Here is a 20,635-nt window from a genome sequence, read left to right as displayed (position 1 = left end):
TATATTCCTTTTTTGGACTACATCAGTTTATTAGAATTATAAAGTAATGCTGTAGTGTAGTTAGGATCTTAGGATTTTAGATTCAGGTCTGGAAGGGAACTTAGAGGACCTCATGTCCAGCCTGGAAACTGAGTCTCAAAGAGGGAAAGTGACATACCAAAGGTCCCAACTAATAAGTGCCTGAGGTAGGCCTTGAACTCAAGTCTTTCAGATTACAAGGCCAGCATTGTGTTTGCTGTACCTAACTACTCATCTCAAAGAATGTTTGACTTCCCATCATTTAGGTGATAGTTAAGATAGTTACTTATATAATTATTGTGAATTTGCTCCTTAAATAAAAAATAATAACTGTTTGTCTATCCACATAATTAAAATGGTCATATTAATATATACATAACTATTGAAAAAGCTTAGAAAATATGCACTTTGAAGGTCAGCATCATCTTTAGAATTATGGGCATTTACACATAAATGTTAGGCATTTAGGAAATGGTTTACTCTTGTGAAGCATATAGTTACTGCATTTTGAGAATGCTAGTCTAGAGGTTCCTAGATAATGAATTTTTCAGCATTGTGGTTATTTTATTGTGCTTTAACTTCCATTATTAGATGTATTCTGTTGTAGTATTTAATCCTTTTAAAGGAAAGTCTTCCACTAATGATAGTTGGTTTGTTGCTAGGGAAGAACAATCTTAATCCTTAAATTTCTCTGTATTTCTTGGCATTTGGCTGAATAAGACAAACTGGTGCCATAAACTCTTTTAGTTGAGTAATTTGAGAACTGTGTTGCTAAGAGGAATACCTAGCTATTTTTGGTTCTTGGCGTCATTTCTCCTTTCCTTCTAAATATGAATATTTCCTAAGGCTCAGGACTTGCTAGCTTGTTCTTCTTTTCCTACAGGATGGCCCTTGGAGGTTTCATTTATCCAGTTCTAGATCTACAACTTCAACCCTTACTTGAGCTAGAGGGACACATCTCTAATTGCCTGCTACGTATCACCACTGTCACCTCAAATTCCACACATCCAAATTGAAAGGAAATCTATTTCCTCCACAGCTGGTTGCTCTCTGGACTTGCCCCCTTTTGTTAGTTACTCAAACCTGAAAATTTGTCTTTGATTCCATCCAATCAGTCAGTTCTTTCTAAGGAATGTCTCTTGAAACCATTCCTTCCTTTCTGTTCTTGTTGTAATTCATCTGATGCCTGTCCAGACTCTCATTATTTCAAAGCTCAATGATTATAATAGTCACAAACTTGGTCTTTTAACTTCCCGTCCCTTCCTCTTTACTCCATCCTACATATCATTACCAGATAAATCTTTATAAAGTGCCACATTGCACATAAGCGCTAACATTTATAGAGTGCTATCTAAGCTTTGCAGTACACTGCATAAATGATCCTTATTTGATAGCATGCTATACTCTGTTTGAAAATCTTCAATGGTTTCTCCTTGCCTACAGATCAAAACTGAACTCCTTAGTGTGGAATTAAAGGCACTTCACCATCTATGTGGCTGTGCCCCTATAGGCCTTTCCAGCCTTACCACTTCTTGCATGCCATTATACAGGTGCTCTCAATTAAACTGGTATTCACATTTCCACCCCATGACTTGCTTTGCTTAGGCTATTATGCTTGCCTGGAATACCTTTTTCCTTTCTCAGTGCTTGTCCTTTCTTTAAGACAAAGCAATAATGATAATGACAATAGCCAAAGTTTAGATACCCCTCTAAGTGTTCTACTTGTCATTTCCATTGATCCTCACAACAACCCTGTGAGATACATATTACTATTATGTCCATATTTCACATAAAGAAATTGAAACAGAGAGGTTGTGATTTACCCAGGGTCAAACAGTAATCGGCTGAAGCAGGATTTGATCTGAGATCTTCTCTGCTCTTCTACTTCACAAAAGAACTGTAGTACGTTTTGTCTGTACCATTAGCATATGTTACCTAGTATTCTTGTTTATCTTTTGACGTATGGGTCCCTCTCTTCACTTTGCTTTGTTAGCGTGTGCCCCAGGGTGTGGAGTAGGAACTAAAATCAGTTTGTGTTGGTGATAATGATTTTGCTTGGCACTATCCATAACAGCTCCAGTAGTGATTCAGAGACTCAAAGAAATAAAATTACCTTTAACTCCTCCTTGTCTTTAAAGTTCCATACTCTTCCTAAAACCCCTCCTCTTCTTTCCCTCATACATAATTCTGTTAGTCCCTGAATTTTACCAGTTCTTTGTGAGGAATGACTTAGATTCAACCTTCTCACTTTATGTCCACAGTAACCACCTTACTCAAATCCTGGGAAACTCATTCCTGGATCCCAGTAGCCCTGGTATCCTTGGCATTCATTCCATTCTTCTCTGTGTATTTCTAACAGATTGATTGTCCTAAAATGCCATTTTTATCAGTTCACTATTAGGCTCAAAAACAGTGATTCCCTATTTCTTATTAAACCAAATCCAGCCATCTCCTTCTGACATTGCATGTCTTTATTTTGATAGAACTTTTTCCTCTCCAGCTTCATCTCTCACCATTTCCTAATGAAGGCCGTTTGTTTTTTGTCAGGCTTATCTCTTTTTCATCTTTGTTACAGGATATATCATTCTTAATGCATGACTCCACGTCTTTGTTCATGGAACTCTTTTTCTGTCTCTGCCAAATTAAATGTTATGGGTTTTTTCCCCAAAGCCTAATTCAAGGGATACTTCTTTGAAGTTTTCCCTGACCAATCAAAGCTCATGATGATCTTTCCTTTAGTTGGAATTTGTTCAGCACTTAAATAAGCAATATGTACTTTACTCTTATTTATTGAACAAATAATAACTGATTGCCTATAATATGCAAGATGTGGTATATAGTTATTATGGGAGCATGCAGGGAAAAATAAAACATAGCCCTTGCTCTCAAAAGGAGTTAGTAAAGAAATGGCCATATACAAATATTTCTTATACAAATCAGTACTTTCAGCCATGAACTAGCAAAATATTATGAGAGTTCAGAGGATGAAAAGTTACCTGCAATTGAAAGAACTTTGTGGGAGGAGGTGGCATTCAAGCTGAGCCTTAAGTGGACCTAGGAGAAAGAACAGTTTAGGTAGAAGAAATGATACAAGCAAAGATACTCAGTGCAAGACATGCTTGGTGAATAGTCAGTGTCTATTTGGTAAGACAGCCTATGTCAGAGAGTGGTGGGACATAAGGCTAGAAAAGTATAGGGGCAGGTCATGAAGTACTTGAAGCTCTTTTTTTTTTTTTTTTTTTTTTGCGGGGCAGTGGGGGTTAAGTGACTTGCCCAGGGTCACATAGCTAGTAAGTGTCAAATGTCTGAGGCCAGATTTGAACTCAGGTACTCCTGAATCTAGGGCCAGTGCTTTATCCACTGTGCCACCCAGCTGCCCCTTAGCTCTTTTTTTTTTTTTTTAAATACTTGAAGCTCTTCTTGAGGAATTTGGGTTTTTTTCAGTGGGGACCAGGTAAACATGGAAGGTTTCTGAGCAAGATTTGGCAAAATGGATCTAGATTTTTGGAATCATTTCATATTACTTCTTAGCACACACTCTGTGTTCCTGCAAAACTGGCCTGTTTGCTGTTCCCCAAACTCCTATCTCCTACCTTTACCCCTTTGCATAGCCTATATCCCATACCTGGAATGCACTGCTGCCTCATAGACTCCTTAGCTTCCTTCTTCTTAGTAGAAACCTTTCCTGATTCCTCTACTTGTTAGTGTTTTTATCTCACTTTATATACTCATTTGTAACATGTTGTGGCCCCTCGTTGAATCAGTCAGCCTTTGCCAGGCTCTATGCTAAGGGTTACAGGCACAGAAGGAGGCAAAAGACAATCCCTGCTCTCAAGGAGCTTATAATGATAATGTAGGAGGCAGTGTGCAAACATATATACAGAGCAAGATACACATAGGAGAGATGGGAAATCATTAAAAGAGGGAAGGTGCTGGGTTTGGGGAAGGCTTCCTGTAGGTGATTTTAATTGGGGAAGCCCGGGAAGGGGGGGGGGTTGGTAGTCAAGATTAAGTAGAGAGAATGTTCCAGACACTGGGAACAGCCAAAGAAAATGCCTAGAGCTGAGAGATGGAGTGTCTCGTTCATGGAACAGGTAGGAGGCCAGTGTCACTGGATTGTAGAATTCATGTTGGGGAGTAAGATTTAAGAAGACTGGATAGGTAGGAGGGAGACTAGGTTATAAAGGGCTTTGAATGTCAGAGTGCTTTGTATTTCCTCCTGGAGGCAATCGGGAACTACTAGAGTTTATTGAGTAGGGGTGTGACATGGTTGGACCTGTGGTGGCTGAAAGGAGGATAGATTGGAGTGGGGGAAGACTTGAGGCAGCAGACCCTTCAGGAGCTACTGGGATAGTCCAGAGGTAAGGTGACGAGGGCCTCCACTGGGGCAGGAGCCAGGGCAGTGTCGGAGGAGAGAAGGGGCCTATACAAGAAATGTTGCAAAGGTGAAATCAACAGGCCTGAGTGAATGTACACTCTCTGAGCCCCAAGACCATTGTTTCATTTTGTCTTGGTATTTGCAGCACCAAGTACACTACCTTACTTGTAGGTATATAATTTAAAAAACAAAAACTTATGAATTGGATTTTATCCAGTGTTTGTTTGAAGACCTCAAATGAGGCAGAACCTACTCTCTCCCAAGGTAGCCATTTCTGTGTTTGATTCACTCTAGTTATTAGAAGTTTCTCTTGATATAAATTGAAATCTTTTGTTTTTTGCTTCTAGTTCTGCCTTCTGGGTCCAAGTAAAACAAGTTTAATCCCTCTTCTGCATGACAGCCATTCAAGTCCTTGAAGTCAGTTCTTATGTCCCTACTATCTTCTCCAGGTTCGGCATCCCTGTTTCCTCTTAAATGAGTCTCATGTGGCTTTATCTCAGGGCCCTTCACCATCTTGGTTATACTCCTCTGAATACTCTCCAGCTTGTCATTGTCTTTTCTAAAGTGTGGTAAAAAAGATTTGAACTCAGAATTACAGGTGTGGTCTGACCAAGACATCTCAATGCAGAGAACAGAGAGAGCCAGCCTTGGACCCATGCTGGCTGTGGCATCCTATGTAGCTCTCTCAAGGTATAAAGTGCAGAGAAAGTTCATGTTCCTCATTCAGGACACTCCCTCCCCTACCTCCACATCTTCTCCTGTCCACCTATGCTTGGAAAGCTCTCTCACCTTGCCTTTGCTCTTGTTTCCCTGGATTTTTTTTTAAGATTCACCATGTCACCTTCTGCAGGTCTTTTCCAATTCCAGTAGTTGCTAATACCTTCCCTTCTGTGATTACCTTCCAGCTACTCTGTATATATCTTGTATGTAACTTGTTACTTTCATGTTTGCCTCCCAATTAGAATTTGAACTCCTAGATGTCAGGGACTAATTTTGCTTTTCTTTGTATTCCCTGAGCTTCATACAGTGCCTTGGCATGGAGTAAATACATAATAGATGCTGGTTGACTGACTGTCCTGTATTAGAAAATGGAGTTCTCAGGGGCAGCTAGGGGGCATAGTGGATAAAGCACCAGTCCTGGATTCAGGAGGACCTGAGTTCAAATCCGGACTCAGACACTTGACACTTACTAGCTGTGACCCTGGGCAAGTCAGTTAACCCCAATTGCCTCACCAAAAAAAGAAAAGAAAAGAAAAGAAAAGAAAATGGAGTTCTCGTCCGAAAGTTCCCAATGTCAATGAAATAATAGGTTTACTCTCTATTCCTGTTCCTAAGATGCCACTAGCTTTTGATTTATATTGTATTTTCAGCCTACTAAAATCCCTAGATCTTTTTCAGATAAACTGCTGACTTCCACACCTCCACTGTCATTTACTTATGATATTGAAATCTAAGTGCAAGGCTTGATGTCACCCCATTTAATTTTATCAGATTCAGCCCAGTGTTTTAGCCCAGCAATCTTTTAATCTCCCCTTTATAGCTCTACCATATAAAAATTTGATAAGCTTTATACCTTATGCCTTTATCCTAGTCATTGATAAAAATGTTAAACAGGACAGAGTCAAGCACAGTGCCTTGGGGGTACACCTCTTAACTTTTTTCCAAGTTGATGTCAGATCACCAGCCCCTTTGGATTTTGCCTTCCAACCAGTTTTTAGCCAACCTAACTGTAATATCAGTTGCATCTTGGCCATTGCATGAAGAACTTCATCAAATACTCAAATATTATATAAATGGTACATGAGGTTGGTCTGCCATGACCTTTTTTTTTTTTTTTTTTAGTGAGGCAATTGGGGTTAAGTGACTTGCCCAGGGTCACACAGCTAGTAAGTGTTAAGTGTCTGAGGCCGGATTTGAACTCAGGTACTCCTGACTCCAGGGCCGGTGCTCTATCCACTGCGCCACCTAGTTGCCCCCCATGATCTATTTTTGACCATGATGAGACTTGATCACTTCTTCCATTTCTGGGTCTTTATTAACTCTCCCTTTATTAATATTTTCTAATATTTTACTAGCAATTGAAATCAGATTTTACTGGCCTATAGTTTTCAGATTCTATTCTCTTCCTTTTTTGAAAATTGAGATAATATTTGCCCTTCTCTATTCCTTTGGCAATTCTCTCACTTGTTACTGTTTTTCATAGATTACTGAAATTGTTTCAACCATCGCATCTTCCTTTTCTTTCAGCAACTTGGGATGTGTACTTCATTCAGGCCTGGTGAATTGAGCTTATCAAGGGCAACTAAGTATTCTCTTTATATTACGTTATCTTGAGCATCATCTTCCTATTATTTGGTATTATTTTTATTCTGTCCTTTCTAGGCCAAAGATCATTTTCCATGGCAGAAAAAACAGGAGCAACCTAAGAATCAAGCAGGTGTAAATTTTCTTCATCTTATCCATTCTTTTTTTTTTTTTTCAGGGCAATGGGGGTTAAGTGACTTGCCCAGGGTCACACAGCTAGTAAGTGTCAAGTGTCTGAGGCTGGATTTGAACTCAGGTACTCCTGAATCCAGGGCTGGTGCTTTATCCACTGCGCCACCTAGCCGCCCCCATCTTATCCATTCTTAACAATAGTTTTATATCCCTTGAGGCATTTAAGTCGTTCAGTGGATAGTGTCTTGGGCCTGGAGCTAGGAAGACCTGAGTTCAAATCTCTTCTTAGATATTTACTAACTCTGTGACCCTGAGCAAGTCAGTTAACCTGTGTTTGCCTCAGTTTCCTCAATTGTAAAATGGGAATAATAGCACCTACCTACCAGGGTTGTTGAGAGGATCAGATGAGATAATATTTTCAAAACACTTAGCACAGTGCCTGGTACATATATAAATGGTGCTATATAAATGCTTATTCCTTTCCCCCTTCCCCTTGTTTGAGCCTACTCTTTTCTGAAATTTAGCTATAAAATAATAGGTTGGATTTTTTTGCTGTTGTCCTTACCTCTATTGACCAATTCCAGCTCATTCTAAATGCTAGTGTTTGTGAAACTCTTTTTACAGGATTATCCCATACTGTTCTTATAAGAACACATTGACATACTTTTTAATTCATCCTCCATCATCGGCCCTTCTATCTTCTATATGTGTCTTTTAAAAACATAAGGTGGTCAATTCCTTGTGAATCCATATCAAGTCACCTTAATCTTAATACCTTCCCTCTGAAACTACCCCCCAGTTTGTCCTTTATACCTCATTTGTACATCGTTGTTTGTATGTTGTGTTCTCCATTCAATGTCTCCCTCATTAGACTATGAGCTCCTTGAGAGAAGAGATTGTTTTTTGCCTCTCTTTGTATCCCCAGTGCTTAGCACAATGCCCGGCAGGTAGTAAGCGCTTAATAAATGCTAGTTGAATGAAGTGACTGATTAAAACAGCTCCTCTTTTTCCATATCAGAATTGTTTCTCTTTGTACCTTCAAAATTTCTTTCTGGAGAGCTTTCAATGCTTCCTGGACTGATTTCCCTTGTAGGTCTATGGGATCCTTTTCCCAAATTCTTTGAAGTACTCTCAATTAAAATTTAAGGTCCATGCCATGACTATGCTCCTCTGTTACAAATTCTTAGATGAAGATGGAAGAATTACTTTCCCCTAAAGATTCTATCATTTCTAACCCAGCAACTGGTTCTTCCCTATTGGTATCCATCAGCTTCATAAGAGATGATACTATAAATAATAACAGCATTTATGTAGTACTGTAGTGTTTGCAAAATACTTTAAATATCATCTCATTCTATCCTCACAACAACCTTGTGAGCTAGGTACATTTATTGTTCCCAGTCTGAGACTAAGTTATTTACCCACGGTCACACAAGGCAGTAAATATCTTGAGTCAGGATTTGAACTGAGCTTTTCCTGACTCCAAATTTAGCACTGTATTCACTGTACCTCAAAGTTCTTGTTAATTCATTACTCTGCCATTTGAAGGACAAATTATCATTAAGGCAAGTAAAAAATGATTAGCTAATCTGATCATTCAGCAAGTGCTATTACATCTTTTTTCTTTGCTAGACTTGGGCAGACTTTTTCATCTGTTTCCTCTGTATTTTATGCCAATGACAATGTTGCTTATGATTCCACCTTTGTTGAGTTTCACCCAAAGACTCTTTACTTGACTTTTGCAGTCTTGTCCTGGATTTCCTCACATTACTATATCTTCTTAAGATACAGTGGTGCTCTGCTTCTTTCATTCTACCCCTTACCTCTTGTTTCTTTTGAATAAGTCAGACTGTTCCAGAATATTTCAGCTATGGCTCCCATTCCACTAAGTATCAGTGACAAATTTGCTTCTTTGCATTAGGATCTTGTAGTTTACCTCGCTTGTTACCCACACTTTTTTTCCTATCAAGACATAAGACGTTATGTATTCATTTCTGTCTCCCTTAAGATTCGGGCATGTCTCCTTCCTCCCACATCTCTAAGACTGGAGTCATCATTTTCCCCTCAAAAAAGGCCTGTCCCTATTAAAAACGGGCAGGGGACTGTACTATGTATCGGGGACCAAGAAAGAAGCGTCGGAATAGTTCCTGGTCTCAGGGAGCTTGTGTTCTAGTGGGATATACAGCCACATAAACAGAGTTCCTGCCTTCTGTTTATGGCACCACCATCTGCCCAATTAACCAGTTATAAAAACCTCTACATTCGGTTTGATTTCTTCCCTCTTTCTCCACCACATTAAAAAATAACAAGAGGCTAGGGGGAGAAAAATTCTAGAGCCTTCATTTGGGGAACATTTATTTGAACCATAGCTAGTTTCCCCCCTCCCCAGGCTCTTTCTTCAGGGCCTAGTTTATGTACTCCTTCATAAAGTGTTCTTACTTCCCTCTTCCCTTTATTACCACCAGCTGAAACTAATTTCTTCCTCCTCTTGCTTGTTATATAGCAGCTTGTATAGACCCCCTCCTTTGCCATTATAAAATTATTTGCCATTTATATTTGCATAAATTTCTTTTTGCTCACATTAGGGTGTAAGTTCCTTGAAAGCAGGGATTGTGTGACTTTTTGTTTTCTGAACTCTTTATATCTCAGTACCTCTGTTTATCACTTTGTATCACAATGACTTATACATATTAGCTTCAGATTAAGAATCAAGGGAAACCAATATCTGCCCTTCTCAAACTGGAAAAACTTAATGGGCACACAGGAAGGGGGTCTACCATGTGAGTCCTCACTTCAGAACTGAGACTATACTAGTTTTGTGTGGCATCTTGGGAGATGAATGAGAGTAGTATCAAAGTGACCAGAAGAAAAAGTAGACTTGGGCAGATCTGCCTAAAGCCCATTGGAGAGGTTAAGTTGGAATATAAAATGAAATACAGAAATAAAATAGAAAAGTGACAGTTTACATGTCATTTTCATTGAATTCTATAATTTGGAGTTACTTAGAAGTTATAGACCATGATTATTTGATAAGTCTTAATTTTATAGGCAGAACAGGATTTGAACAGTAGTCTGTAATAAGTATAGAGAAATTCCTTTAGCTAATAAGGAAGAAAGTCCTACGGACTAAAGACAAAACTAAGATGCAGGCTCTATGGACTGCAGATATGAACTTTTGAGATTCTCATTTTTGTCTCTGGAATCCAAAAATCAAACAGCAGACCTAATAATAATCCATTTTTATTTCTTACTATATGGCTTAATATTTACAATATCTAAGTGAACCCAGGCCACTAGCATATTCGTTATTTATTTAATTAATTCATCCAATTAATTAATTAATTAATTAAATTTATTTAATTTATGTGGCCCATAAGATCAGATGGAATGTTGTGAAAAAAGGGTTGGGGGGCATAAAGTGAGAGCTGGTAAGAATGCATACCCCAAGACTGGGTTAGTCCCTAAGTGTCTGTAGGCAGAGTTCTGTAATAATTTGTACATATGTGTGTATGTATGTGCATACATTGTGTGTATATTATGTGTGGGTACAATATACAACGTGTACACACATGTGCTCATATATGTACATATGTGTATGGATAGCTATATATACCACACATATATTCACATGTGCATGTGCATACACGTGTATATGTGCTTTTTATGCATACACCTCCCTTGGGCTAACAGATAAGTACTTGAGGTAAACTTAAGCCTAGGTAGGACCAGCCCTCCCCTAGGATACTTACACTCCATAGAACAGTTCTGTTATGAATGAGGTTCCTATCTATCCATTCGGTACTGGAGCTTTACCTCACCTCTTTAATGTGGAACACCCATTGTTGCTACACTATTAAAAACAAAACTACCCAAAACTACATGATTATAGTTGCACAGAAAGCCTTTGACAAAGTACACCATTCATTTATACCTGAGGGGCGGGGTTTGGGCTACAAAGTTTTGGAATAGAAGGACTATTAAAAAACATACACACACACTAATATTATATGTGACTAAGGAATACTAGAAGCAGTGAAATAGGAAAGAGAAAATAAAGGTGAAAACATAGACAAAGACTATCCCTATTTGCTGACATTAGAAATTTCCAAAGTGTAAGCAAAGAAATTGAGACAACTTCATTAAAGAGCAGGATGCAAAATAGACACAAATCAATAGCACTTCTATATAACAATACAAAATCCAAGAAGAAATTAGAAGTCCCATTCAAAACAACTATCAAAAGTGTAAGATATCTGGGAGACAATCACCCAAGATATACAAGATTTTAGAGATTCAATTTAAAATACTCTAGACAGAGCACCTAGGTGGCACAGTGGATAAAGCATGGGTCATGGATTCAGGAGGACCTGAGTTCAAATCCAGCCTCAGACACTTGACACTTACTATCTTTGTGTCCCTGGGCAAGTCACTTAACCCTCATTGCCCCACAAATGAATGAATGAATGAAATAAAATAAAATACTTTAGACAATGAAAGAATGGCTTACATGTTTGAAATATTCAGTGCTCCTGACTTGGCCACACTAATATAATAAAATTGATGCCACTGAAATTAATTTACAAATTAAATGCTATGACATTCATGGTCCTGAGGAGATGCTTTATGGAACTAGACAAACTAATAACAAGCATTAGAGAAATACAAGTTTTATAATCTGAAAGGAAATAAAGAAAAGAAAGGGAAATGAAGGGAGACATAGAACTTCTAGACGTCACATTATATTTTTAAGTAGTAGTTATCAAGACTATTTGGGGCAACTAGGTGGCATAGTGGATAGAGCGCTGGCCCTGGAGTCAGGTGCATCTGAGTTCAAATCTGGCCTCAGACACTTTACTAGCTGTGTGACCCTGGGCAAGTCACTTAATGATTGCCTCTCAAAAAACCACCCAGCCCCCCCCCCCCAAAAAAAAAACCCCAAACAAACCAAAAAGACTGTTTGATAGTATGTTTAAAAAATAATAGGAAAAAGTACATTGGTATAACAGACTAAATATGAAAGAATTATAAATAAAATTTAATTCAGTAACCTGTTGTTGTTGTTGTTTGTCCTTCATTGTCCAAGAGGACCATGACATTGAGAGGTAATGTCATGACTTACAGTGAGTAGAATTTAAGTGAAGGAGGGCTGTGCAGAGTCACCAGCCTCACTTTTTCCTCCAGTGCCATCTGGGTCCAGTGGAAAGATATACATCAGGATGACTGGAGATGGCCCTGGATGTTTAAGGCAATTGGGGTTAAGTGACTGGCCCAAGGTCACACAGCTAGTAAGTGTCTGAGGTGAGATTTAAACTCAAGTCCTCCCAACTTCAGGGCCAGTGCTTTATCCACTGCCCCATCTAGTTGCCTGAAAATGGTGCATATAAGTAACTTGGGTAAGTACTTCCTTTTTGAGAAGAACTGCTGGGAAAACTGGAAAGCAATTTGGCAGAAATTAGGTTTAAACTAATAGCTTACATTAGTTAGAGGGCAGAGATAGGAAGATCAGAAGGTTGGTTTATATTGTTAATGTATACATAGTCTTATAGACTGCATGTGCAAAAATGTTTTATGAAAACCATAGAGAAACCCAAGAAAGAACATGTGGTTATCCTTTAAAAAAGCATTATTACATATCACTGTTTTCATAAACTTGAATTGCGTTTTTCTTCAGTATAATTTCAGTTATTGGCAAGACTTAAATATGGAGAGTCTTAAATCCCTGTTTACATTCAGTTTTTATGTCCTGTTCTGAAATGTATGAGATTATCACATACAATCAACTCAGTGAAGTAAGTAACTTGAATTTTCCAAGAGAACTACCTCTATAGTCTTTAAACTTAACTTTTCCTCTGAGCAAAAGTAATTATTGAAGACCAGCAGTAACAACTCAAACATATATAACATTTTAATTACTATCCTTCACCATGTGGTTGACTTACCATGTGGAGTAACTGAGCGATCTAAAGGCCTGTCCTAGTGGAACAAACTTAGACAGGTGCTATTAAGCTAAAAAAAGGTTTAAATTCAGATAAGTGACTTTTGTCATAGGTCACAGCAACTCTCAAGATTGTCTTATTAAGTTACAGAGTAGCTACAATCTCTGTTAATAAAGGGAATATCTGGATTGACAAATTTACAGACCTTTTCAGTATTGAAGTGAAGCAAGTTCAGTTTCTATCAGATGTTTATATTATTAAGTACACTTTCTAAATTGAGTCAGTTCTTTGAAAATCACCATGTAATTTCCTTGTAATGATAGTTGAAATCATCTTCATTTTTAAGTCTTTAATAAGAATTGTCAGTCACTTAAGGTTAAGTTATGAGAAGACTTTCTTTTCACTGATGAATAATGTAGCAACTTTTAGGGAATACTGGAAACTTGGGCTACATAGGTTTAGAAATCTTACCGTCATACAGGTAGTGAATTGATTTGGATCCAAATTAGGGGTGTACTGGCAACAGTTTTAACAGCTGATTCTCCAGGGAGAAAAACTGTACGTGACTGCTTTTAAGTTTAATCCTCATTAGTAACATTTTCTCATTCACTTTCTTAAGTATAGACAATCAAGTGCTGATTTGTAATATTTACTTATTTTTGAGGTATAAATGCTCATAGTGAAAACGTGACCATTAGCTGGTTTGAGTTGACCATGCAATTAAAAAACAAACTAGGAAACCATTGAATAGTCCCAGAACAAACAGCAAAGAGATTTTGAAAACTAGGTAGATAAAGAAACAAAACTGAAAATTAAAACCCAACATTTTATAAGTGCAATAAGAAAGTAAGACAGTGAGCCTATATTCATTGAGGGTGAAAGGGATTTTAAAAAGCATGATGCCTGGTAGTAGATAAGGCCTAATTTGTAAGACATGAGATGCCAAATGAATTTGGCACAAGAACAGGTGTGGCCTCCTCATTGTATTGGGGCAGCTGTGTAGAGCAGTGAATATGTGAATGTGTGTGTGTGTCTGTCTTTGTGTCTGTGTATATGTAGCTAGTTGGTGAAGTGAATAGAGTGCCTGACCTAAAGTCAGAAAGACTTACCTTTGAGTTCAAATTGGCCTCTGATACTAGTTGTGTGGCCCTGACAAGTCACTTAACCCTGTTTGCCTCTGTTTCCTCATCTGAAAAATGAGCTGGAGAAGGAAATGGCAAATCTCTTCAGTATGTTTGTCAAGAAAATGCCCAATGGAGTCATGAAGAATTGAAAAAAAATGACTGAAAAATGACTAAAAACATCTTATTGTGTGTCCTTTTAGCTTTGATTAACCTGACTCATAATAGCTAGCATTTATAGAACACCTTAAAATATGCAAAGCACTTTGTATAAAGTATATACCCAAGTGCATATGTGTATGTATGTCAAATAAGAATTGAGTAATTTGTCCTTCTTACTAACATCCATTATCATTATCCCAGAATTCTGAGCAGTTGTACTATCTTCTTCAGATTTTTCCCCCTAGCTCCACAGTTTGCTTTGTTTTGTTTTTAAGGGCAACAAATGCATGTTTCACATATTCAGCATATTTCCTCCAAATAGTCTAAATTAATGAGCTCTTATAGTGGCATTGATTTCTTAATAATGCATACTGAGTATGTGTGCAGCAAATGCCTTAATTCAGGGAAAATCTTAGGGATAAGCAATTCAGAGTTTGTTCCCAGGATAAACATTCAATGTTCGATACTCCTATAGTTTTTATCACCTTAGGGTATATAGGAACTTGTATTCAAATGAAATGATTCTTATCTATGAGGCATTTTTTAGTTTATAAAAACACTTCTTTATAACAACTCTATGAGGGAGGTAGTATAAATGTTTCCATTTTACTGATGAAGAAATTGAGGCTCAGGGTTTTTGACTGGGCCACTAAAACACAGCTAGTAATACTGGAGCCAAGTCCCAAAGCCAGGTTTTAGAACTGGACGTCTGATGCTTTTTCAGTTAACTCACAGTGCCTCACAATACATTTGTTAAAAACAATAGGGGCAAGGGGCAGCTAGGTGGCACAGTGGATAAAGCACTGGCCCTGGATTCAGGAGGACCTGAGTTCAAATCCCACCTCAGACACTTGACACTTACTAGCTGTGTGACCCTGGGCAAGTCACTTAACCCTCATTGCCCCGCCAAAAACAAAAAACAAAAAAACCATAATACATTGGGGTGGCTAGGTGGCGCAGTGGATAAAGCACCAGCCCTGGATTCAGGAGTACCTGAGTTCAAATCCAGCCTCAGACACTTGACACTTACTAGCTGTGTGACCCTGGGCAAGTCACTTAACCCCCACTGCCCTGCAAAAAACCAAACCAAAACAAAACAAATGGGGCAGCTAGGTGGCCTAGTGGATAAAACACTGGCCCTGGATTCAGGAGGACCTGAGTTCAAATCCGGCCTCACACACTTGGCACTTACTAGCTGTGTGACCCTGGGCAAGTCATTGCCTTGGGGGGGGGGGACAAACAAAAATGTTTTTATTTCTTCTAACCCAGGAAAATAATTTTTGATCAAACAAGGGGAAAATAAATAATTTAACTACATAAAATTTTGAAAACCTTTTTCACAAACAAGATCAATATAGCTAAGATAAGAAGGTAAACTGTCAATTAGAGGGAAAAAATATCTTTGCATCAGTTACCTCTTCTCAATGTGACCAATATCCAATATCCAAGATCCACATTGGGATTTATCACCTTGTTATATGGATAAAAGGATATGGACAGTTTTCAGAAGAATTGCAAATCATCATCAGTATGCAGCATTTCTGTAATTGCTAGTAACAAAAGAAATGGAAACAACTCTGAAGTTTCATCTGACAACCAGCAAAATTACAAAAATGACAAAAGGCAAATAGTTAATTTTAAAGGGAATGTACATACCATAGGGAATGTGTACATTAGTCCCCACAGCAGGGCTGTTAATTGGTGCAACCTTATGAAAAACACTTTGGAGTTACACTAAAGAACCACGAAACTTCATACACTTTGACTGAGACATCCCACTAAAATAGGCATAGTACTACATGGAGATTAGAGATAAAGATAGAATCCATATATCAAAATATTCATAGCTTTTTTGTGGTAGCAAAAAACTGGAAATGATGGGTTGGAGATTGGCTAAACAAATTTTGGCATATGAGTGTAATGGAATATTATTGTACCATAAAAAATTACAAATATAAGATATTCAGAGAAACGTGGAGATTTGCATAAATTCATGTAGTTAAGTAACCAATAGAACAATATACATAATGACTGCAGTGATGTAGCTGAACACTAAAAGCCAAACCGAGTAATTGTAATGATCAGTTGTAGCCTTAGAAAAGAGATGGGGGCAGCTAGGTGGTGGCGCAGTGGATAAAGCACCAGCCCTGGATTCAGGAGGACCTGAATTCAAATCTGGTCTCAGACACTTGATACTTACTAGCTGTGTGATCCTGGGCAAGTCACTTAACCCTCATTGCCCCGTAAAAGAAAAAAAGAAAAAAAAAAGAAAAGAGATGAAGCACCTTCCTTCTTTCAATATGAAAAGGTCAGGGCAAAGGAGAAGCAGGGGATAACTTTGGATGCAGAATACTGCATGTACTGTCAGACATCATTACTTTGATTTGTTTAACCATTTTTCTTTGTCACAAAGTCTTGAAGGTGGGTACGATGTATTCAGAAGTGACTCATGTAAAAACATGCATTAATAAAACTTATTCAGAAGAAAAAGAAATTGGTTTGAAAAACCATAAATGATGCATATTTTATCTAACAGTTAAATTCGATTTTAACAAGGTATCATTAATAAAATCTTGTCACATCACTGTTTTAAAAAAAACATCCTTTTTTGTTTCTTTTCTCTTCAGTGGGCATTTGGAGTAACACTATGGGAACTAATGACTCTGGGCCAGACCCCGTATGTGGATATTGACCCCTTTGAGATGGCTGCTTATCTAAAAGATGGCTACAGAATAGCTCAACCAATCAACTGCCCTGATGAATTGTAAGTTTCAGTATATTGGAAGAAAGTCTTATTTCATTGACTAATATATGTTTGTTAGGAAATAAATAATCCAGAATTTTCCTATTTAGTAAGAAAATTTCCATTACGTAGTGATCTCTCATAGTGAATTGGAGGCTTTAGGAAACTGACGCCTTTCAGTTTACTGGGTTAAAACTAGAACAAATCCATTTATTTCTTAATGTACCTGATTTCAGCCCCAGAGAATAATTTACACAAAGTATCTGAGTTAGATGTGTGTTATTCCATTTATAGTAATACCTGTATATTATTTGAAGGGCATTCCTAAAGGTTTCAGTCAAAAGCAATTATATATGCAAGTACAGATAAACAGACATATGTGTGTGTGTGTATGTATAATTATTTCTTAATGAATTTTTAAAAATACTTGTATATCTGAACTGTGTCCCAGTCATGTGGATGTAATATGGTATGTAAGCTCCTTGAGAATAAGGATTGTTTCATTCTTTGCATTTGTATCTCTAGCATAGTGCCTAATTCATTGTTAGCAGTTAGTAAATACTTAGTTGAATGAATGAAATGAAGGTTTTAAGGTTTTAAGTTAATAGAATTGCTCAGTCTTTAGTATTTTAATCCTGTGAGGAAAGTTAGCTACTTGGGGAACATAATGCTTATGACATTGTTACAACATGAGGGGATCCAACTTAAATATGAATTTGTGATCTTAGCTCACCCTTTTAAAAAAGGTCTTCATATTCGGGGCAGCTAGATGGCGCAGTGGATAGAGCACCGGCCCTGGATTCAGGAGGACCTGAGTTCAAATCCGGCCTCAGACACTTAACACTTACTAGCTGTGTGACCCTGGGCAAGTCACTTAACCCCAATTGCCCCACAAAAAAAAAATTAAAAAAAAAAAAGGTCTTCATATTTAAGTGAGGCAACTAGGTAGTACAGTAGATACTGTGCTAGGCCTCAAGTCAGGAATAGCTGAGTTCAAATTTGACCTCAGACACCAGTTGTGTGACCCTGGGCAAGTCACTTCACTCTGCCTCAGTTTTCATCATCTGTAAAATGAGCTAGAGAAGGAAACGTTAAATCACTCCAATATTTCCAGTAGTTCCTTTTAGCCCAGTTTCTGTGATCTTAGGTTTAAATCCTGGCTCTTACACTTTGTGACTTTTGTGACCCAAGACTCAGTTTCTTCATTCTTTATTGATAGGTTAACCTAGGTGACATACATGGGTCCTTCCAACTATAAATCCTGTAATTCTATTCTGCTAACTTGGGTTAGTGGACTAATGCAGATCAAAAGAAGCAGAGCTGGGGGCAGCTAGGTGGCAAAGTGGATAAAGCACTGGCCCTGGATGCAGGAGGACCTGAGTTCAAATCCAGCTTCAGACACTTGACACTTAACTAACTAACTAACTGTGTGACCCTGGGCAAGTCACTTAACCCTCATTGCCCCCCCCCCCCCAAAACAGAAGAAGCAAGAGAAAATATCTAGCATTATATAAATAGAAAGATTGCTACAAGGAATTTAAACTCTGATTAATTGGATAACTAATCAAGCACCCAGAGAATAGATAATAAAATATCTTCCCTCTCACAGTAGAAAGTTGAGAAACAACTTCGAAAGAATGTCATATATGTTGTCTGATGTAGTCACTATATTGAATATTTTTTCTGGATCAATTTTTCTGTGTTACAAGGGTAGAGGGTTCAACCTGGAATGCAGAGTTGAAATGACAATAGTATAAAGACAGATGATATCACTAAAATGTATCTTTTTTCATGAGTTTTTTTTTAATAAGTTGCCAAATGCTTCATTTTACCATTGTTTCAATTTCCTTCCCTACTGGTTCTTTTAAATTAGTAAAATTAACTCACTTAAAATTTTTCTTCCTCTCAGTGTCCATACCCACCTTTTGATAGAGCTAGTAATTAGTAGTGAAATAGATCAAACAGCAAAAAAAAAATTTGAAAAGAGAAATCAATTGATTCAGGAATAATCAGCTAAATTGTCAGCTAATTTCTAGTATATATTTTTTAAAATTGATTGTTCCCTTTTTATTAAGACCAAGATTCATTCCTATTTACTTTCTCTTTTTCCTGCTTTTGCCAATAATAATTTTTTTTTTCCCTTTTTGTCCCCCTGGCAGGTTTGCTGTGATGGCCTGTTGCTGGGCTCTTGACCCTGAGGAAAGACCCAAATTCCAGCAACTTGTGCAGTGTCTCACTGAATTTCATGCAGCTCTTGGAGCCTATGTTTGAATCTCCTGGCACAAACTCCAAAATGGAGCACCAGTGATTCACTTTGGACTCAGTTATAAACACTACATATATAAGCAACGCCAATGGAAGAAGATACTTCTTCTAAAAACACTGTGCCTTAGAATGCTTTAGTAGGCTGAAGGTTTTTTAAACAGACATCTTGATAATGTTGAGTCTTTTCTAGATATCACTTTTTACTAAGTTGAACTAAGAGAATTTTTCCCAAAATTTTTTTATAAAAATAGAACTACAATGGACTTCAGGTGTAGGATGGATGGATGAGCATTCTTTAAAAAAGAAAAAAAACCCTAAAACCCATGCTTTTAAAAAAGTTTAAACTCAGATGTTTGGAATAGCTATTTTCATATTAATTGTTTTTATTTTGACTTCATCAAAATAATAGTAAATGATTCAACATGATTTTAAAATTGTATCTCCATCAGTGATTTTGGCAACAATTCTTCGAGTTGAAATATTTCTGTTCAGAAAAAAAGGAGTAATTTAAAAGTAATGCTTTCTTGTTTACCTTGCTTGTACTTGGAAAAGTAAAATTGAACATAGGTAAACAGAAAAGCTTGAACTGAATTTCTTTTAAAAATTTTAATGCCTTCGGATAGGTACAGGCGAAGCCCTTCCATGGAAAATTTTCATCCTGAATTTCTGCGTGGCAAGTCTTTCTATTGAAAGGCGTCTTTCCTTTTTTTTTTTTTTTTTTTTTTTTTTTTTAATTTTTTTTCAGAAGCAGGAGCTAAGGAAGTTATTGCTTGAAAGGGACTTAAATCAGCTTTGTAGATGGCATGTACCTGGGACCAGTAATTATTTCAGGCCAGTAGTAAACAATGTTGATTTTATTTATTTTGCTATCTGGATACTACATTTAGTAAGTTCCTTGAAAGCATAATCCCATCTCCACATCTGGTACAACTCTATGGCACCTAGTATGCAGAGTTGGTACTCAAATGATTGTGGGCAACATTGTAGACTGGTAAATTTTGTGTTCATCTTCAAGGCTGGGTTAAGTATATAAATTTATTTCTCAAAACACTTGAAAAATTAAAGAATTTGTTTTATAGTCTAGTATTGTTGAAACTAATCATGGTGAACGTGGTCTGTATTTCCCCATCTTTTATTTCTATGTTTGACTCTAATTTTAGAGATCCCTGGACATGAAAAAGCTAGAAAAATACTTCATTGTGTTTACTCTTCCACCAATGCCGACTTCAGCCCTTCCATAAATTAGTAGGTGATTTCAAAAGTTGCTGTGACCAAAGTTCATAAATACATTTGCTTTATTCTATATGAATGTTAAATCTAGAACCCAAAGCCTCAGTAAATCTTGAATAAATCTTTCTTTCAACACTACTAAGCCACCAACTTCTAATCAAAAATTATTCATGCCCATTACCAGCTTGCTTATTGTTATGAGCTGATACACATCTAGACATTTCCTAGCTAAATAATTAAGGGATGTGTACACACATATGTGGTCATTTCACTGGCCTAAGCACATAATGAATGTGACTGACTGTATAGTCATTAATTTCATTGTCACTTTTAACTTTCAAAAAAG

At 37.3% G+C, this 20,635-nt stretch overlaps 1 protein-coding gene across 2 annotated transcripts in view; it reads left to right on the top strand.

The window, feature by feature from the left end:
• The window catches only part of RYK (receptor like tyrosine kinase), a 109,131-nt gene extending 88,769 nt beyond the window's left edge, over positions 1–20,362 (top strand). For both annotated transcript variants that reach the window (XM_043997755.1, XM_043997754.1), the window contains exons 14-15: positions 16,679–16,815; positions 18,954–20,362. In XM_043997755.1, coding sequence (XP_043853690.1) covers positions 16,679–16,815; positions 18,954–19,065 — 249 coding nt within the window. In that variant the 3' untranslated portion in view covers positions 19,066–20,362. The remainder of the gene's footprint in view (positions 1–16,678; positions 16,816–18,953) is intronic.
• The last annotated feature ends 273 nt before the right edge of the window (positions 20,363–20,635 follow it).

This window comes from Dromiciops gliroides, chromosome 3, assembly GCF_019393635.1.
Source record: "Dromiciops gliroides isolate mDroGli1 chromosome 3, mDroGli1.pri, whole genome shotgun sequence".
NCBI lineage: Eukaryota > Metazoa > Chordata > Mammalia > Microbiotheria > Microbiotheriidae > Dromiciops > Dromiciops gliroides.
The sequence above is the reverse complement of the archived record's forward strand: the minus strand, read 5'-3'. Positions and strand labels throughout refer to the sequence as shown.